The sequence below is a fragment of the Eublepharis macularius genome, chromosome 1 (genome assembly GCF_028583425.1).
Source record: "Eublepharis macularius isolate TG4126 chromosome 1, MPM_Emac_v1.0, whole genome shotgun sequence".
Taxonomy (NCBI): Eukaryota; Metazoa; Chordata; class Lepidosauria; order Squamata; family Eublepharidae; genus Eublepharis; species Eublepharis macularius.
The window spans coordinates 239687866-239707027 of record NC_072790.1 but is presented as its reverse complement, the minus strand read 5'-3'; the positions used below and the strand labels follow the sequence as shown (position 1 = coordinate 239707027).

At 45.9% G+C, this 19162-nt stretch overlaps 1 protein-coding gene across 2 annotated transcripts; it reads left to right on the top strand.

Annotated features, from left to right (window-relative positions):
- The first annotated feature begins 2129 nt into the window (after window positions 1–2129).
- AQP10 (aquaporin 10) lies at window positions 2130–17103 on the top strand. Of its 2 annotated transcripts, XM_054983458.1 has the most exons (6): window positions 2130–2245; window positions 8944–9070; window positions 12085–12222; window positions 14666–14784; window positions 15079–15296; window positions 16564–17103. In XM_054983458.1, the coding sequence occupies exons 1-6, from the start codon at window positions 2141–2143 to the stop codon at window positions 16841–16843; spliced, it is 987 nt and encodes a 328-aa protein (XP_054839433.1). In that variant the 5' UTR covers window positions 2130–2140; the 3' UTR covers window positions 16844–17103. The 2 variants fall into 2 exon arrangements, with proteins under 2 accessions (XP_054839433.1, XP_054839441.1); XM_054983466.1 differs by lacking the exon at window positions 12085–12222.
- Window positions 17104–19162: the final 2059 nt, after the last annotated feature.

Sequence of the window (19162 nt, the reverse complement as noted above, 5' to 3'; positions counted from 1 at the left end):
CAAACAAGGAGAAAACTGTGTTTGCGGAAAGCAAAAAATCGCCTTGAGGGACGTGGTCTCCCACTCCCTTCTTCTAGGGATAGGGTTGCCAACTCTGGGCTGAGAAATTCCTGAAGATTTGGGGGTGGAGCCTGAGAAAAGGAGTTTGGGGAGGGGAGGGAGTTCAGCGGGGACGTGATGCCATAGAGTCCAACCTCTGACACTGCCACTTCCTCCAGGGGAACCGATCTCTGTAGTCTGGAGATGTAGTTCTAGGAAAATTGGCAACCTTATTTGTGTCCTTTGGTCATAGATCCAGAGGAGTTAGCTGTGTTAGTCTGTAGTAGCAAAATCAAAAAGAGTCCAGTAGCACCTTTAAGACTAACCAATTTTATTGTAGCATAAGCTTTTGAGAATCACAGCTCTCTTCGTCAGATGCCTGATCAAACCAAAAGGAGATGTTTACATTTCCAAGCAAAGGAATGTTTTGATTGCCTCCATGCTAATTGCATTCTGTCCCCTTGTGATATATGTCCCCTTCTTTTCTCTCTCTCTCTCTTCTCCCCTCTTCTTCTGTATCTGCCCAGTTTTGATCAGGCATCTGACGAAGAGAACTTGATTCTCGAAAGCTTATGCTACAATAAAATTGGTTAGTCTTAAAGGTGCTACTGGACTCTTTTTGATTGTGTCCTTTGGGTTAGTCTTAAAATTAAAGATATTGCATGGCTTTTGATTTCTGACTTTCCTTTGGAGCAACGTGGCTACCCGAAACCCTACATCTAGGGTTACCAACCTCCATGTGAGTTCCTCTAAAACTACAACTCATCTCCAGACTACAGAGATAAAACCCTGTGGAGGAAATAACCTCCTTGGAGGGTGGAATCTGCTCTACAGCATGATTCCCAACAGAGATCCCTCCCCTTCCCCAAACCCCGCCCTCCCTCGATGGTACCCCCAAATTGCTGGGAGTTTCCCAACCTAGAATTGGCAGTTCTGCCTACATCATCTATGGTGTCTCATACAATGTCGATCAAGTTTGCCATGCTTCTCTGCTTCCTGGAGAAGCGGTACGCACAAAAGTGTAGGCCGGGCAGGGAAACTCTGGGCCCAATGAGATCACATCATGCACCATCCTTTACCAGTCGATAAGAAAAAATGGGGTCTAGAAATGCAGCTTGGCGACATCTACATAAGCCATGCCCCAACTAGTTTGGGTCTAAATTGAAAGAAGTTGCTAAATCAAAAGTAGAATTTAAAGTCTACAAGCAAGCACAGAGTGAAGATAAAGTTTAGGATATTCCGGTTCAATTTCCTACCTACTTCTGTAGAGGGTTTCACTGGATCCAACCAGTTAAAGCCCATTCTTGTTTCTTAGGCAGTTACAAATAATATAAAAAGGATGGACTTTAAAGGGTTGGATCCTATGTATCTGTTCTGTTAATTGTGGTGACTTCCCTGCCTTTGCTTATTCAGTCAATTAATGTTTTTCTTGATCAAATGGATCTGTATTGCTTTTAATACAGCCTAACCTGTGGGAACCCAACTTGAAGCTTTTCCCTTGTCTGTGTCTATGGCCAGACGTGACAAAGTTTTCCGATCTCTTGGAACTTTGTATTCACATAAACAGAACGTGCATCCAATACATGACATACAATGCACTCTCCCATTTCGAAATATGAAAGGGAGCGCATGGAGAAGTCTGTACATGGCCAGAAGCTATGTTATGTCACCAGATCGGCAGGGCGCATAGGGAAAGAGCTTGGCGGCACTGCTGTTGGGAAACAATCGTTTCTGAATGGTTTCTTGCATAAGAAGATGCGTTCCTGCAGTGGCATGTGCAAATCTCCAGCAGAACCTCTCCAAGACCAACAGCATTCGAGCGAACTGATGAAGCAGGCACTGTTGCCTCCTACAGAGGTCATAATTCCAGTACTGGGTGGGGTTGGGCCTCAGTACTTTAGCCAAAGCTCTAGCCAGCTGATCTCTGGGGTCCGTGTCCTTTTGTACTCTCCTTACGCAATTTCCAGGGGCAATCCATCAGCGAGCGTTGAATGGAATAATTAGCGATTATCACCAGTAGCGATAGAGCCGCACTGGTATAAAAGCTGTGGTCGGGTCCCTTTGACTGCCTTGTCGACTCCCTCCCCGTACCCGCTTGGCAATGATTTACGCCCGCTTCTTGGCCAAGGCACAGGGCTGCCTCCGTCTTCGCAGCCTCCTGGTTCGGCAGTGTCTAGCGGAACTCCTGGGGGTCTTTGTCCTGATTGTGAGTTTCAAAGACTGGGGGTGGGGGGAGCAAATGTTCTGTATTTGGCATTGGGGAGGGGGGTCTCGAAGGCCATGAGTGCTGAGAATGGGATGGAATTGAAGAGAGAGCAGATGATGGGTTTTTGTGGCTGTCTGTCAGGTGCCTGGGTGGTAATGCACCTGCTTTGCTAGCAGAGAAACTCCTTGATTTAATTTAATTCCCTTCAGTTAAAGGGCCTCAGGTATCTGGACAGGGAAAGATCCAAGGCCTTGAAAAGCCACTGCCAGTCAGCACAGGTAGCACTAGGGTTGCCAGCCTCCAGGTAGTGGCTGGAGAGCTCCCAAAATTACAACTGGTCTCCAGGCCACAGAGATCAGTTCACCTGGAGAAAATGGCTACTTTGGGGGGCGGAGTCTATGGAATTATGCCATGCCAATGTCCTTTCCCTCCCCAAACCCCACTTTCTCCAGGTTTCACCCCCCAGATCTCCAGGAATTTTCGAACTTGGAGCTGGCAACCCTAGGTAGCACTGAAGCAGTAGATGGACGGATGTTTTTACTCCGTGTAAGCATATTCCAGTGTTATTAGTTGAGGGCCCATAGCTTATAGGCAGAATCCCTGATCGGCCTGCAGAAGGTCCGAGGTCCATTCCTTGGTGACTCCAGTTAAAGGATCTCTGTTTGGTGGTGTCGGGTAGGACTCTTTTTGGGCTCAGACGAAGGACCGTACAACTATCCTCCCATCCCAGATTGGATTGTATGTTGTTTTAGAGTAGAATTCTTTAATACAGTAGCTAAATCTAGGCATTTTAGGAAATTGAATGGGTAGTCATTTCATAATAACAACACCCTTATTTATATACCACCCTTCGGGACAACTTAACGCCCACTCAGAACAGTTTACAAAGGGTGTTATTATTATCCTCATGACAATCACTCTGTGAGGTAGGTGGGGCTGAGAGAGCTCTGAGAGAGCTGTGACTGACCCAAGGTCACCCAGCTGGCTTCAAGCGGAGGAGTGGGGAATCAAACCCGGTTCTCCAGATCAGAGTCCCACCGCTCTTAACCACTACACCCAACTGGCCTCCCATTTCAGTGGAAAACACAGTTGCAAATGTTACTGCGCTCCACAACGGGGATGGTTTGGATTCCCAAAGAAGTGGGGTAATGGGCAATATGGATCAGGGAAGAAGAACGGTTGCCCATTTCCCTGATCAAAAGCGATTCTTCTCCAGGATGTTTTATAACCCGTGAGAGCAAAAGGAGACTATGGGTGCCCATAGTGGGATTCAAAGCAGCTGGGAAGGGGGCATTTTTGATCAGGGAAATAGTGGCCAAGGATTCAACTCTCCTTCCTCAGAGCTGCAGCCCTGCTTTGAATCAGCCTCCGTCCAACACGGTTGGTTTGAGGTTAGACATTGGGTGTAGCTTAGTTCTCGGACACGGGACGAGGCAGGATTTGGTTCCCCTGACACGCATAGTCCCCTGACACGCGTAGACTCCCCACATTCTGCTTTCTTCACATGTGGTAAGGGAAGACGTTGTTCTTTCCCCCTGACTGGACCGACTAACAGCTGTGGTATGTGTGCAAGGAGCTAAAAGGTGCCGCCACACAGAGCTGTAGATATACAAATGCGCCCTTTCTTAGGTTTGGAGCCCTTAGTTCTGTTCATTTTCATTTGGGCCTTTCGCAACATTTTTAGAAGTGGCCAAAACAAAAATAATGTTTAAATCAGATCTATTTAACGGGGGAAATCTTGGCCAGTGGAAATAAAGGGCGCAAAGCACACAAGAGGTAGCAAAACTGAACTGAGGAGTCTTGAGTCAACAGAACAGAGATTAGACATTTGAAATCAGCTCCGGAAATGATAGATCTTGAGAGATCTCACATCGTGAATCAGCAGTTCCATCTCAGAGGCAATCTGATCTTTATTGCTGATTTTTTCCATCTCCTTTGGTCTGATGTGTGTTTGTGTTTAGCACTGGGGAAGGGGAAACGTCTCGGTTACCGGCTTCTAACCACATTGTGAAATTTGTTCAGATTGTGTTATACAGTGTGGCTAGAGTGTTAGACTAGGAGACAGTTCAAATCTTCACTCAGTCATGAAGCTCACTGTGTGACCTTGAGCCACTTAGTCTCTCCCCGATGAGCCTCCCTCACAGGGCTGTTGTGAAGACCAAATAGGAGAGGAAGAACTAAGTACACCATCCTGAGTTCATTTCCTGCCAAGCATGAGGACTGGTTGGTGCTGGGAGGGACAGTGTGGCCTTTGGCAGACAAAGTCCCCAGGGGTGTTCAGAGGAAGCATCTGGGCTTGCTTCAGATGTATACTCAAGATCTGTTTAACTGTACTCAATATGTGTACAAAATTAGCTCTGGAAGGACCCAAACGGTTATTTAAATCCTTCTTGCAATCAGAAGGCGAGACTTGGGTATGAATTGCATTAGTTTGGACTGATGGTGGTGAGGCCTTCATGTGACAGAAAGACCTACAGCAAAAAAACCAACAACAATAACCCTGCACATAGAAAACTAGCATGTCAGGGAAGAAGGATCTAGCCTTAGCCTTCTTCCAGTTTCACTAGATTTCTATGTGCAGGGAGCCTGGTTTCTTTCTTTTTTTGTATACAAAACATTCAATCATCTCAGCCAGCTCCTGAAATGTTAAGTGGTACAGCTCAGACATATGTTGACTGCTCCCCCACTGTTTCTGAAAATTAGACTCTTTTGTTATATGAAAACACATTTTAACGAGAATATAAACACTGAAGATATAGGAGGTAATTTCATATAAATATATGGAGCATTAAAAACTTCACTGATCGTCTCCTGGTGCATTTCTTCAACACATCCACCCTTTCTTTCTCCCTCATGATCCTATTTTCTATCCTTTTAGCCTCTTTTGGGCTTTCCTGCATCACTCTCTCTTCGTAGCATATACAGAAGTATGACTGATTTCTGAATGCGTCAAAAAGTTTGCCCAAACATTCCTGGTTTGGGGTTGGGAGAAATAGATCTGGAAGTTCTGAAACTGAAACGAGGGTGTGTTGAAAGGTGTGTTGCTCGAATATCAAACTTGGATGCGAAAGAATATGTAAAATGGATATAAAAGCAAGGCTATTGTTTGGCAAGTATGGACTGAAATCCATAAAATATTCACTTCATACAAGGCTCCTCGGTCCCACCCCAGAAACGATTGGCCCTCCCTATCACGCTTTGGTGTGCGTGTTGTCACCTTCCTTGCACCAGACAAGCAGCCAAACTTCAGCTTTAATTGCACCTGACCGAAAGAAGCAAAGTTCAAGGTCCAAAAAGATTGTTTTCCTTTCTTCTGGAACATTAAAAGACTCAGAAACCCAGGGCTTTATTCTGGTGATGCTCGGAAGGGACTCTTTTCCAAGAAATAGGTCCAGAGGAGTTAGCCGTATTCGCCTGTAGTTGCAAAATTGTAAAGAGTCCAGTAGCATGAAGAAGGCTACGTGATGTTGTCATCGGCGACGGCGGATCTAAACCCGCCCCATATTGTGCGATTCTCCTAGGGATGTGAACCGAGTATAGTGCGATGCCAGTGCAGTAAAAGAGGGGATGTGAACACAGACTGGGACATTGCAGGATAGAATCCAGCGCAATTATTACGTATGAAAAGCGGAAAATAGGGAAGTGTGGATTCGGCCCATGTGTAGACTTACACCAGTGCAAGAAAACAACCATGCAAGTTGCCTCTGTGTATATTTATGGCTTATTGTGAGACTCCATGTATACCACTTCCAAATAAAATACTTGTAACAACCAGTGTTTGGGCTGCATTAACTTTATGGATTATCAAACTACATGTCAGTTATCAGTAATATGAAGTTTTGGGTTTATGCAACCCGGCTTTCTTATTCTGGCTCTTTGATGATCTCTGGTTTTGTCATACTTTGGCTCTTCGATTATAAAAGGTAGGCCGGCCCCATTCGGAACTTTCCCAGGAAGTCAAAGGGCAGCTTACCCTTTAATCTACTGAAAGCAAACCCATTCTGAGGGCTTGGATTGGACCACAGGATCGCGCTGCCTGCCATATTAAACCCAAGAGCTGGCACAGCATAGCAAAGGTGCCATTTCCATTCTCTTCTCTGCCACCGACACGTTCCGTGGCCTCAGTAAGGTGTTCTTGCTAAGCCTCAGTGTTTCATCTGCAATATGGGGAGCTTTATACTGATCTAGATTAGGAGTTTGTTGTAAGGACGGTGGTGAGGATGTATACGGATCCAAAGACCAGCCATTGGCAAGCACAATTGTAACAAACAGCAGCAACTTTCGAATGTTTGTGTGAATGCAACACTTTGCATTCATGGGTTTGTGTGAATGCAACACTTTGCATTCATGGGTTGAATCATGTCGTTCCATCCGAGTTGCAGGAAAACGCAAGCACCGGTGGGACAACACAGTAGGATCCAACTCACGAACATGATGCGTCTTTAAATGTTTGTTGAATGAGTTCTTATTGACGTTTTTCCATGAATGTCTGGCACACAGCAATCCCCAAACGTGGGGTTATCATGGTCGTATCAGCCTAATCACTATAGTCCACGAATGTATTTTAGCAAATTTTACTGCCAGCCGTAATCGTTGGTTCCGATAAAGGATTCAATCATATACAAAGGACAAGTTTTATTTATTATTTATTTATTTACTTAAATGTATAGTCCGCCCTCCCCAACCAAGTGGGCTCAGACCGGATCACAACAATTTAAAAACATATTACAAAGTTCACCAGCAGTAGCTATTAAAAATATAAATAATACATATAATTGATGTATTGTCGAAGGCTTTCACGGCCGGAGAACAATGGTTGTTGTGGGTTTTCCGGGCTGTATTGCCATGGTCTTGGCATTGTAGTTCCTGACGTTTCGCCAGCAGCTGTGGCTGGCATCTTCAGAGGTGTAGCACCAAAAGACAGTGTGACACTGAGAGATCTCTGTCTTTTGGTGCTACACCCCTGAAGATGCCAGCCACAGCTGCTGGCGAAATGTCAGGAACTACAATGCCAAGACCACGGCAATACAGCCCGGAAAACCCACAACAACCAATACATATAATTCATTTAAAACATATATTAGCACCATGTTAATACAGCTATCAAAAATAAAAACATAGCAGCATTTTAGCCTTGCTGTGTATAAAGTTCTGAACTCAAATGCGCCGAGTTTGTTATTTCTTGCTGTATTTGTTTCGAGGCAAGAGCGGCATGTGTCATAATACAATATTCCCCAACCAGAATGACGGGAAAGTTTCTTTACAAACTAAAACCATGAAGACAGAATCTTGCTCAGATGTGACTGTATTATATACATTATATACATAATAGACCAATCTTAGAATTTCAGAAACAATGCGGAAATGTTTTAGACTACGTAGCTGAAAATTAAGAAAAACTAAGATTAGCTATTATTAAAGTAGACCAACTGTAAAATTAACATTTTAAAATTTTGATTATAAAAGTTAAGTGTATGTAAGTAAGGGGATGGAGAGGAGAAATAGTTTTGTAGTATAATAGGATGATATATATATATATATTCTGTTTTTATTGTTTTTGTGTATCGTTACGTATCTTGCTTATTTTATTCATTGTTTATTGTCTTTGTTGTTTATTGTTTTGCTTTCCTTTCAAATAAAAGTTTAAAATTAAAATAAATAAATAAAACCGCTACGAATGCATACTGCAAATATTCTCGCTTAAACTACAGGATGGAACTGGTAGACCGTTTCCACACGTCTTTACCTAGCACAAATCTCACAGGATGAGGGTGTCTTCCTGGCACGATTTCTGACGTCATCGCACCACGTGGCACGATGACATCAGAAATCGCGCCAGGAAGACGCCCTTGTTCTGTGAGTTTTGCGCTAGGGAAAGACGTGTGGAAATGGCCTAGGATTGCCATGTCTCACCCCTGACATAAAACATAGATAGCCCAAACTAAGGGGGAACGAAGTGAACCCCTAATTGCTCCCTCACCTGGTCCTCCCCCATCCCTCACCTGTAGCAGCCAGCAAGAGTCCAGATGTGCAGGTGAGGGAAGGGAGTGAACCTGAAAGCTCAGGTAGAACCAGCCTTTGTTCCTTTGCCTCCCGCTGCAGCAGGAGGATTCTTTATGATTTTGAATCCCTCTTCTCATCCAAAATAAGCTCTTGATGAGGCCCATGGAAATGAAGAAGACTGAGAGCCAAGCTACAAGTGACGCCTTACACAGGTTGGACACTTGTCAGCTTCCCTCAAGTTTTGATGGGAAATGTAGGCGTCCTGGTTTTACAGCTTGGCTCTCCATTACAGCTGCAAGACCAGGATGCCTACATTTCCCATCAAAACTTGAGGGAAGCTGACTAGTGTCCAACCTGTGTAAGACGTCACTTGTAGTTTGGCTCTAAGGAGGCCAAAGGCAAATTCGACACAAATGTCTCCTCTCCGCTGAGCTGAATCGAGGCATGATAACAGGATGTGCGGCTATTCCCTGTCCTTTCTTGGACTGCCTCAGCAGTGGCAGAAACTGGGAGGGGAGGGAAGCTCTTTGGTGGATGTGGGTCCCTGCGTGAGGGAGGGATGTCTGGCAGAACTATTTGATGTTCTGTATCCAGATTGAGAGATGGCAGCCCTGGCACAGAACAGGGGCATGGGGGGTGCCAGGCAGGCTGTGGGTGAGATTCACCTGGCGTTTGTTCCCGTTTCCCTCTCTCAGATGATAACCATCAGCGCTTCGGCACAGACTGTCACCAGCGAGGGGAAGAAGGGTGGCTATATCAGCTCGGCCCTGGCCAGCGGTGTCAGCGTGATGGTAGCTATTCACATTTCAGGCGGCGTGTCAGGTGAGCCTGAGGAGAGAATTGTTGTCTATCCTGGAAAGGGTTTAGATAAAGATCTTGAGTCACTTTCTACCTTCTGGTGTTATGTCTTCCGATACTGTTATCTCCCTTGACCTTAGCTCCTGGCATTACCCGTCTCCTGACTCAGTCGTCACTTGACATCCATTAACTAGGGCTGCCAACTTGAGGCTGAGAAATTCCTGGAAATTTCAGGGTGGCATTTGTAGAGGGGGTAATTTGGAGGAGTTCACCGAGCATCTATGGTATACCATAGAGTTTGCCCTCTGAAGCTGCCTTTTTCTTCAGGGGAACTGATCTTTGTAGGCTGGAGATCAGTTGTAATTCTGGGAGACCTAATAATAATAACATTTGATTTATATACCACCCTTCAGGAGAACTTAATTCCCACTCAGAGCAGTTTACAAAGTATGTTATTATTATCTCCACAACAATAATCATCCTGTGAGGTGGGTGGGGCTGAGAGAGCTCTAGAGAGCTGTGACTAGCCCAAGGTCACCCAGCTTGCTACAAGTGGAGGAGTGGGGAATCAAACCCGGCTCTCCAGATTAGAGTCCCACACTCTTAACCACTGCACCAAACCGGCCTCACCTGGAGGTTGGCAGCTTTTCTGTTAGCCATGACAACTAAATGCAGCCTCCATGTTCAGGGGCAGTATACCATTGGATATTAGATGCTGGGAACAAGCAATGTGGAAAGTTGTCACCTTCAGGCCCAGTTGTGAGTTTCCTCAGAGAGGGTCCTGGCTGGTCACGGGGACTGGGAGAGAGGAAGCACCAATCAGATCCTCCAGGGATATTCTTATGTTGCTAACTGCTGACATCTTGGTCAAAAGCTTTCTTGATTTAAGAAGCAAAACAGAAAAGCTACAAAACAAAACCCTGACCTATTCCCCAGATACTTGTCTGATAAGCTTGGCTTGCCGTTGTAAGTCACTGCGATCAACAGCTGGGGCACCCAATAAATAATTCAATAAAGAACACAAATGCAAATTTGCAGAGATTTGAAAACGAGCAGAAATCCGATACAGAGCCAGAACTGAGCATGTGCAATTCTAAACCTGACTACATGTTAAACAATGCAGAAAGCTACCCAGTGGGATCATACTTACAGTAACGTACAGTACATAGTAGTATAGTCTATACTCCCTATCCCTTGACCAATGCCCTGCCTCGCAGTGCAGCCCTCTGTCCTCTGTAAAAAAGCCTTCTTGAATAGTTTGGTTTTGTATAGTTTACAGAAAAGCCAGGAGAGCAGGAGCATTCCTGACCTCTTCTGGTAGGTTGTTCCATAAGAGAATGCCCCAGTACAGGCAGCTGTCGATTTTGCCCATGAAGGGCTTTGTATGTGCTTCAGCTCTGTTTTCAGATTTCGGCAATCCAGACGTGGTTCCTTTGTTTATTGGATGTCCCATCCTGTCGATTTATTCGACTGTGTAATCTGCCTTATTATCTCAGCGATAATTGCAGGCTATAAATAACGTCAGGAAGACAATAAATGGGTGTGTAAAGTGCTGTCAAGTCGCAGCCAACCAATGGCTACCCCGTGGGGTTTCCAAGGCAAGAGACATTCAGAGGTGGTTTGCCTACCTCTGCGAATCGACCCTGGATTTCTGTGGCGGTTTCTCATCCGAGTACTAGCCAGGGCCAACTCTTACTTTCCAAGAACTTACAATATCAGGCTAGCCCAGGGTTTTTTTCCAGCTGGAACAGGGGGGGAACGGAGTTCCGGAACTTCTTGAAAATGGTCACATGGCTGGTGGCCCCGCCCCCTGATCTCCAGACAGAGGGGAGTTTAGATTGCCCTCGGGCAATCTGAACTCCCCTCTGACTGGAGATCAGGGGGCGGGGCCACTGGCCATGTGACCATTTTCTCCAAGGGCAACCCACTGAGTTCCACCACCTGTTTTCCCAGAAAAAAGCGCTGGGCTAGCCTGAGCCAGCAGCTACAACTTGCTCTGGGTGGGGAAAAGGCGTGTATAAGATCTGTCTTTTTCCACCTGGAGAGTGGCCGGCCACCTCCAAAGAACTAGTTATATCACTAAAGAGGCACGGGAGAGAAAGTGTTAACACCCTTTCTCCTAGTGACTTTCCCCTACTCCTCCCAAGCAGATGCTTGAAGGTAATTAATTTCTAGAAATCCACTGTCAAGGGCTGTAGCAATAGCTACTGGTTTCATTGGCTTAAAAATGGAGAGTAAATAATTTCCTGGAAAATACATTCATCGTTTGGTATGCGCCACGATGACCAAACGGAACCCCCTTGTTCAGAGGCAGTCTACCTCTGAGCGCCACTTTCTTTGCATGCCGGGCAACAAAAAGGGGAAGGCCTCCGTGCCTTGGTTCCAAGCCATCCCCTGACATCTGCTTGGGCAAAAGAGGTTGCTGGACTGGTAGGACCTTTTGTCGGATCCAACAGGGCTCCTCTTCAGTTTGTTAATTAGCTTCTAAATAACTGCAGAACTGCTTAACGGGGGATCTTCTGTTTCTTGTCTCGTTTGGCAAGAATTCATATTATGAATCCTGCTATTTGCAAGCTACATCAGTGTAACTATTTGTAAATAGGTTCCTCAATTATCAGAAGTTTGGGGAAATGGGTTATGCCCAGGGCCTTTTTCTCTGGGTAAAGAGGTGGTGGAACTCAGGACCGCACAATGACATCACTTTGGGTCAGCTGGAACAAGGGGGGAGTTCTTTAAAGTTTAAATCGCCCTAGTTGAAAATGGTCACATGGCTGGTGGCCCCGCCCCCTGATCTCCAGACAGAGGGGAGTTTAGATTGCTCTCCGCGCCAGGGCAATCTAAACTCCCCTCTGTCTGGAGATCAGGGGGCGGGGCCACCAGCCATGTGACCATTTTCTAGAGGTGCCGGAACTCCGTTCCACCACGTTCCAGCTGAAAAAAAGCCCTGGTTACACCAATCTCCATGGGTAGCTGGATGCTTCGTTTTCTAATTTCTTGTGTCTCCCCCCCCCCCACCCCGTCTCTTTTCTCTCATGCAGGAGGGCATCTGAACCCCGCTTTCTCCCTATGCATGTGCCTGCTTAACCAGTGTCCATGGTGGAAACTGCCCGTTTACTCCGTTTTTCAGATCCTGGGGGCTTTTTTGGGTTCAGCCACGGTCTACGCCCTATACTATGGTAACAGAGGCCCACACAGAAGATCATACACCCCCACGCCTCCTTGGGCTATATGGATGAATTAGTCCTGAATTGCTGCCACCCCCTGGGTTCTGTTCTCACAATCACGAAAGCAGATGACTTATTCAGAAAACTTTATAACCCATATTTCAGTGGCAGATGGGGCAGCCGTGTTCTGTCACCGCAATATGGAACAGGATTCCCACACTTCAGAGGCGAATGCTTTTTATTCCAGCAGAGATCTTTGTGAGTCAGAGCGCACTTCCTCGGATGCATAAAGGGAACGCATGAAGCTCTTTTATACTGAACCAGACCACTGGTCCATCAAGCTCACGACTGTCTACCCAGGCTGGCAAGATTCGGGTCCAGTCGCTCCTTAGAGAACAACTAGATTCCCAGGGTGTGAGCTTTGAATAGTCAAAATCTCCCATCTTAGGTTGAGGTTGTGCACATCACCTGCTGCGTGAGCCTTCCCACTGGAAATGCGGGGGACTGAACCTGGGACTTTCTGCATACCAAACAGATGCGCTACCGCAGCTAGGGTTGCCAACCTCCAGGTGGGGCGTGGAGAGATCCCAGAATTGCAATGATCTGCAGTCTACAGAGATTAGTTTCCTTGGAAATATGGCTGCTTTAGAGGGTGAGCTCTATGGCATTATAATACACTGAGGTCCCTTCCCTTCCTCCAGGCTTCACCCCCAAATCTCCAGGAATTTCCCAACCTTGAGTTGGCAACCCTAGCCACAACCTTTATCAAAGACCATAAAGCCAATGAATTTATATTGAAAGCTGCAAACAAGAAAAAAAGTCGGAGAAGGGCCATGGCTCAGTGAAGTCTCAGATCTAATCCTCACCATCTCCAATTATAATAATATTTGATTGTGATACCACCATTCAGGACAACTTAATGTCCACTCAGACAGGTTTAGAAAGTGTGTTATTATTATCCCCACAACAATCACCCTGTGAGGTGGTTGGGGCTGAGAGAGTTCTAGAAGAGCTGTGACTGACCCAAGGTCACCCAGCTGGCTTCAAGCGGAGGAGTGGGGAATCAAACCTGGCTCTCCAGATTAGAGTCCTGCCGCTCTTAACCGCTACACCAAACTGGCTCTCTAAGGACCATCAAACTTGGTCCTTAGAAAGGACCAAGGTAGTGTGTGATGTGGAAAGCAGCTGCCAGTATGACTAGACAATACTGACCTTGATGGAAAACTGGTCTGATTTAGTATGAGGCAGCTTCAGGTATTTCGCATTGTTGGGGGAAGGAAAGGGGATATTACAAAGACCAATTGGTTTAAAACAAGATCACTCTTTTGTTTGGATCTTATTTTTAAACTGGCTCCCATTTGCAACATCTCTGCCTCCCTCTTTCTGTTGTTTGTGGGCTTTAATATAAATTCATCAACTTTATGGATGTTCGCTTTATGAATCTGAGGAACTAAGCTCTGACTCACGAAGGCTCATGCTGGAATAAATGTTATTGGTCTCTAACGTACCATTGGACTCCTCTTTAATTTCACGAGCGATCATTGCTTTTTGAGAACAATGTTGTGTTGCTATAATAAAGCACCAGCTTTGCATACAGGCGGTCCCAAGGTTCAATTCCCGGTAGGTTCCGTTAAAAGTTCTCGTGTAGGAAGAACTGGGAAAGGTTTTTCTTTGCCCAAGAGACACACAGAAGTGCTGTTCGTGACCACTGGGTCGAATGAACAGTATTGGAAAGGCTCCGACACAGAAGTGCTTTCTCATCTGAGTAGACAGCGTCAAGCTGGATTCAATATATAGCACTTTCCTATCTTAATTCTCGAGACGAACGAAAGTTTAAAACAAGCACTATATAAAAATCAATAAAGCAAACCCACAGGAAAATCACAAGGAATGGAAACTACATCACAGCTAGAAAACAAATCAGAATGAAAGCACTTTAGCCAGTCTAAACAAACCGGCCTTTATAGCCGGTTTTAAGCGGGCCAGGATCTTACATCTGATATATTATTATCCAGTTCACCACATACGTGTGGTCAGATCTATGCGTGCAGCCAGATGAGCTGGCAGAGCAGACGGTATCATTTCAGACAGGAGGTGGGGCTTATAATCTTTGAGTACTCCTCCATGGTTTCTTTAACACTCCCTGCAAGTAGAAAACAAACACATCAGGGAGAGGTGGCTCTTCCCCAGCTCTTTCCCTTCTGTACTAGTTTTCTGTTTGCAAGGAATTTTGACCATAACATTAAAAAATGGCCTCCATCACCTGCAGTCTGAAGTGGTATACTGTAGTCCAATTCTACCAGGTTTATACCACCTCATTCTAAGTCTGCTGTGGTCTAGTCTGGGAGATCTGAGTTCTTGGGAGAGAGGAATGCTGCCTTTAGGAGGACACAACAGGAGGAAGTTTACCCTTTGCTTTCTGTGTTACTAGTCCTCATTGGTTTTCTTCCCACAGATGCCATCCACCACTATAGCAATGGGACCCTGACAGTCACTGGCCCTCGGGAAACTGCTTCCATCTTTGCCACTTATCCGGCTCCCTACCTATCCCTGCGCAACGGCTTCTTGGACCAGGTTAGGCTGATTGTTCCCAGAAATTCTGACAGCGCTATGAGAGAATTCCACCGAGCGATCATGACTACTATTAGATCTCTCCTCTTCTATACAGTTGCCTAACTCCTTTAGAAGCTGGTGGACCATGATCCCACCTTGTGGTGGGGAGTTCCACAGGTGAACAATTACGTTGCATGAAGAAGTCGTTTCTCTGACCTATTCTTGCACATACCCCAGATTCTCTTACAAGAGAAGGCCCAGGCAAGGTGTGTGTGCCGTGCTTTCTTTGACGCCCTGCCTATTTGACCTCTGCAGGTGCTGGGAACTGGGATCCTTGTGGTGAGCATTCTAGCGCTCATTGATTCCCGAAACAAGAGCATGGCCAAAGGGATGGAGCCGCTGGGCGTGGGCCTGCTGGTCCTCTCGCTCAGCCTCGCCATGGGGGCCAACTGCAGCTGTGCCATCAACCCCGCCAGGGACTTGGGCCCCCGGCTCTTTACCTACGTGGCTGGATGGGGCCCTCAAGTTTTCAGGTGGGTGTACAAATGGAGAGAAGGACAGTATTCATTCTTAGGGTTTCCTCTTCCTCATAAAGAGATCGACCACTTGTTCAACTCACCCCCAAAGTACTGTAAGTAAAGTATGGGCTAGCCGCCTCTGCTTCTAAACAGATGGATGCTGTGGCTCGGACTTGCCTATACATCCCATCTGCTGAAACTCAGGTGCCTGATGTCTGAATCTGGTCACCACGGCAAAATGCACGCTCTGTACATGCTCAGAAACCCTGTCTTCATTATGGCTTTTTACATTGGTCATACTCATGCTAAGTGCTGAGACGAAACAAATTAAAAAAGGACAGGTTCCTGCCAACCCAAAGTACCCACTTGCTCAGGAAACATGTCCGGTACGCCTTTTAAGCAGACCCTGCTTAGAGCTTTTCACCTTCCCATCAGCCCCTGCTAGGAAAGGCAAATTCGGAGGTATTTCTGCATCTGGTGTAATCTGATCGCCCAGTCATTGCGAATATAGAGATGCAGTAGAGTGAACTGGTGTGTGGGGAGGAGGCTGCCTATTGTGCCTCTGAATGAGTTACAGCTCTGGGTCATTTTCCTTTCAACCAGGAGGTAGTGATTTTTTTGCTATCTTCTGGGCATGGACAACAACAACATTTGATTTATATACCACCTTTCAGGACAACTTAATGCCCATTCAGAGCGGTTTACAAAGTATGCCATTATTATCCCCACAACAAAACACCCTGTGAGGTGGGTGAGGCTGAGAGAGTTCCGAGAGAGCTGTGACTGACCCAGGGTCACCCAGCTGGCTTCAAGTGGAGGAGTGGGGAATCAAACCCGGCTCTCCAGATTAGAGTCCCGCGCTCTTAACCACTACACCAAACTGGCCTCAGGGGTCCCTTGAGGGTGTGGGAGGGAGGTAGTTGTGAATTTCCTGCATTGTGCAGCGGGTTGGACTAGATGACCCTGGAGGTACCTTCCAGCTCTATGTTTCTATGATTCTATGACTCAAGTGTAAAATACAGAGAAAGTTTCCTCTGAGGGCAAGGAATCCATGCTCTTACACACACTCTGAAAGCCAACCTTTCAAATAAGGAAGTTTCTAATCTGAATTTGCAAATAATTGTGCCAGCTATCAGAAGTCTGGAAATGGATGCCTTTGCAAATTCCAGGGCTAAATCAAATCAATCGCCGCCAACAGTGCTTCTAAAGCACTTAAAAGCATTTTGGCATGGCACAGGGTATCTTTGCCGGCATTCATCCCCATTTCGTTCTCTCTTTCCAGTGCTGGAAACTATTGGTGGTGGGTTCCAATCGTGGCACCGATGGTGGGCTCAGCCACCGGCACTGCTGTGTACCAGCTCTGTGTGGCATTCCATCACCCCCCAGATGAGGACGACGCGTTCTCTCTGCCTGCCACAGAGAAGGACCACCGGGGGACAGAAAAGGATATTGACATTCCGATTTTTGCTGTGAACAAGTATGTGGACACGTGGATGGAAGGGAACTCCGTGGTCGTCCCAGCCACAGAACATGTCAAAAGGGAAACTGCACCTTCACCCTAAAGCCTGAGAAATTATGGACTTCCCCACCCCTGTCTCATATATTGGGTTGGATCCGGCCAGATTTTTAAAAAACTGAGTCTCATTCAATCCCCTTCCTTTCTACAGCCCCACATGCCTTGTGGCTTGTACCTGCAGGCTTCTTGATTCTTAGCACAGCGTTTTTTGATAGTGGGACTTTCCCTTCCTTTTTCATTAAGCAAAAACAGCAGGGAGAAACCCAGATAGTGATGGCTAGAAACAACAAGTCCGGGAATGAACCGTTAGCCAGCAATTGGATTGTATAATATTCTTTTTAAGTAAGTGCAAAGTGCAAAAGTGCAAAAAGTGCCTTAATAAATATACAATTTCAATAAATACAATTGATCACAATCCTTTTCCTATGTCCAAGTCGTTATGGTAAACACTTATATCCAGCAATGTCCACGTCATCTGATATATGTTCGTTATGGATTGATAAGAAGGAGCACTGATGGCAGTCACTTTAGAGCAATTAGTAAAATGGTGATCTTCCAGCTTTAACTGTGCCCAGAAGAAGTGTGATATACACGAAACAGGAATTGTATAGTATGCCTGCATAATCCCGTCGGCACATCTTTGGATATTATTGCTACTTGGATTGGACTGGAGTCACCTCTTCTCTTAGCTCTGTGACTTTTATGAGTGAGCCCATTGTGGCGTTTATTACGACTTGGACATAGGAAAAGGATTGTGATCAATTGTATTTATTGAAATTGTATATTTATTAAGGCACTTTTTGCACTTTGCACTTACTTAAAAAGAATATTATACAATCCAATTGCTGGCTAACGGTTCATTCCCGGACTTGCTGTTCCTTCCTTTTCCATTAGCAGACAAACTGGCTGGATCCGACTCACTGGGCACAGCTGTTGTGATGAACCTCACGAGTACGGCCGATGCTGGTGCACCATTTAATTCCCCCAAGAAGTGCTTGGCGGAGGTGTGGTGGTGGTGGTCACGCGTGGCCCTCCAAGTCAAAACCTCAGACTCGGAGGTTCCTTGATCCCAAACATTCTAAGGGTGGCTGTAGCTATTTGGCGAGGAGAAATATACCCTCTGTGTATGCTCAGAGGCAATTGTGGGCAACTACAACAAATCTTTCAGCATTGCACTCCAACTCTGAAAAAATTTGCAGACTTCATCCCAGAACATTTTCTTGAGTGGTAACATTTTTTTAAAAAACTATTTTTTTTCAGTCTCTAAAGGTACCATAAAACCTGAACAAAGTAAAAAAGGAAACTGGAAAGCGAAAACTGGGTGATTTTCATTTTATCTACCGGCCAGATTTTCATCCAACTTGTCTTCCAAGAAGCTTATTGATCTTCCTTTCTACATTTATCCTCCCATAGGGTTGCCAGCCTCCAGGTGGGAGCTGGAGATCTCCCAGAATTAAAACTGATCTCCAGGTGACAGAGATCAGTTCCCCTGGAGAAAAATGGCTGCTTTGGAGGGTGGACTCTATGGAATTCTACCCTGCTGAAGTCCCTGCCCTTCCTAACCCCCCCCCCATGCTCCACCCACAAAGTCTCCAGATATTTCCCAAACAGGAGTTGGCAACCCTACTTCCCAACAAGCCTGAGGCCCCTCCCATCCCCAAACTCTGCCCCGCCCAGGATCCATCCCCAATCTCCAGGAATTTTCCAACGTGGAGTTGGCAACTGTTATAGGAACAGTTAACTCCCTTGTAACAATACAAAATGTATTGTTCTTAGATATTCTGGCCATTTGTCTAAGACAGGGTTGGACTCCACAGATCTCTTTGGATACGGATGACATTTTCTTCTTGAGGCAGGGTGGGGTGGGGTAGGATTTTGCCACAGTGCAACCCATGGATTTTAAGCAAGGGTGCTAAATTTCACAGAAGATAGACATAAAAACAAGTCTCAGAAGTCTTTGTTGAAAATGTGTTTAATAAAGGTTTTAGCGGATGCTTTTCAGATACAAGCTCTTGCTGAGGAAGAAGTTAACCCCCCCTCCCTTTCGCTGCATGGAAAACGGGGGATGTTTACCTCTGAAAATAAAAATCAGTGCGATTCTAAGATACCACAAGGAAACTTTGACAGGTGGGGAATGCAGCTGGTTATGTTTTCAGGGCTTCTGCTTGCCAGGGAATCACCGCCCGCTGAATATCTGCGCAGTGCAAAAAGCACAGGAGCGTGGCCTCTCAAAAAAGGTAGCACTCCTTGTCTTTGGGCTGAACCCATCACATTTCAGGGCTGGGCGAAAAATCAAGCCACGGCAGTCACGCAGAACCTTGATCGCCTGATCATGTGATGTGGCTGGGATTGCACTGGAAGTCAA

Excerpts from the sequence above, each read along its gene's own strand:
- AQP10 (XM_054983458.1), top strand. The coding sequence starts at position 2,141 with ATGATTTACGCCCGCTTCTTGGCCAAGGCACAGGGCTGCCTCCGTCTT. Across the intron at positions 9,071-12,084 it reads CATTTCAGGCGGCGTGTCAG|GAGGGCATCTGAACCCCGCT; the intron begins GTGAGCCTGAGG and ends TCTCTCATGCAG. Across the intron at positions 14,785-15,078 it reads GCAACGGCTTCTTGGACCAG|GTGCTGGGAACTGGGATCCT; the intron begins GTTAGGCTGATT and ends TGACCTCTGCAG.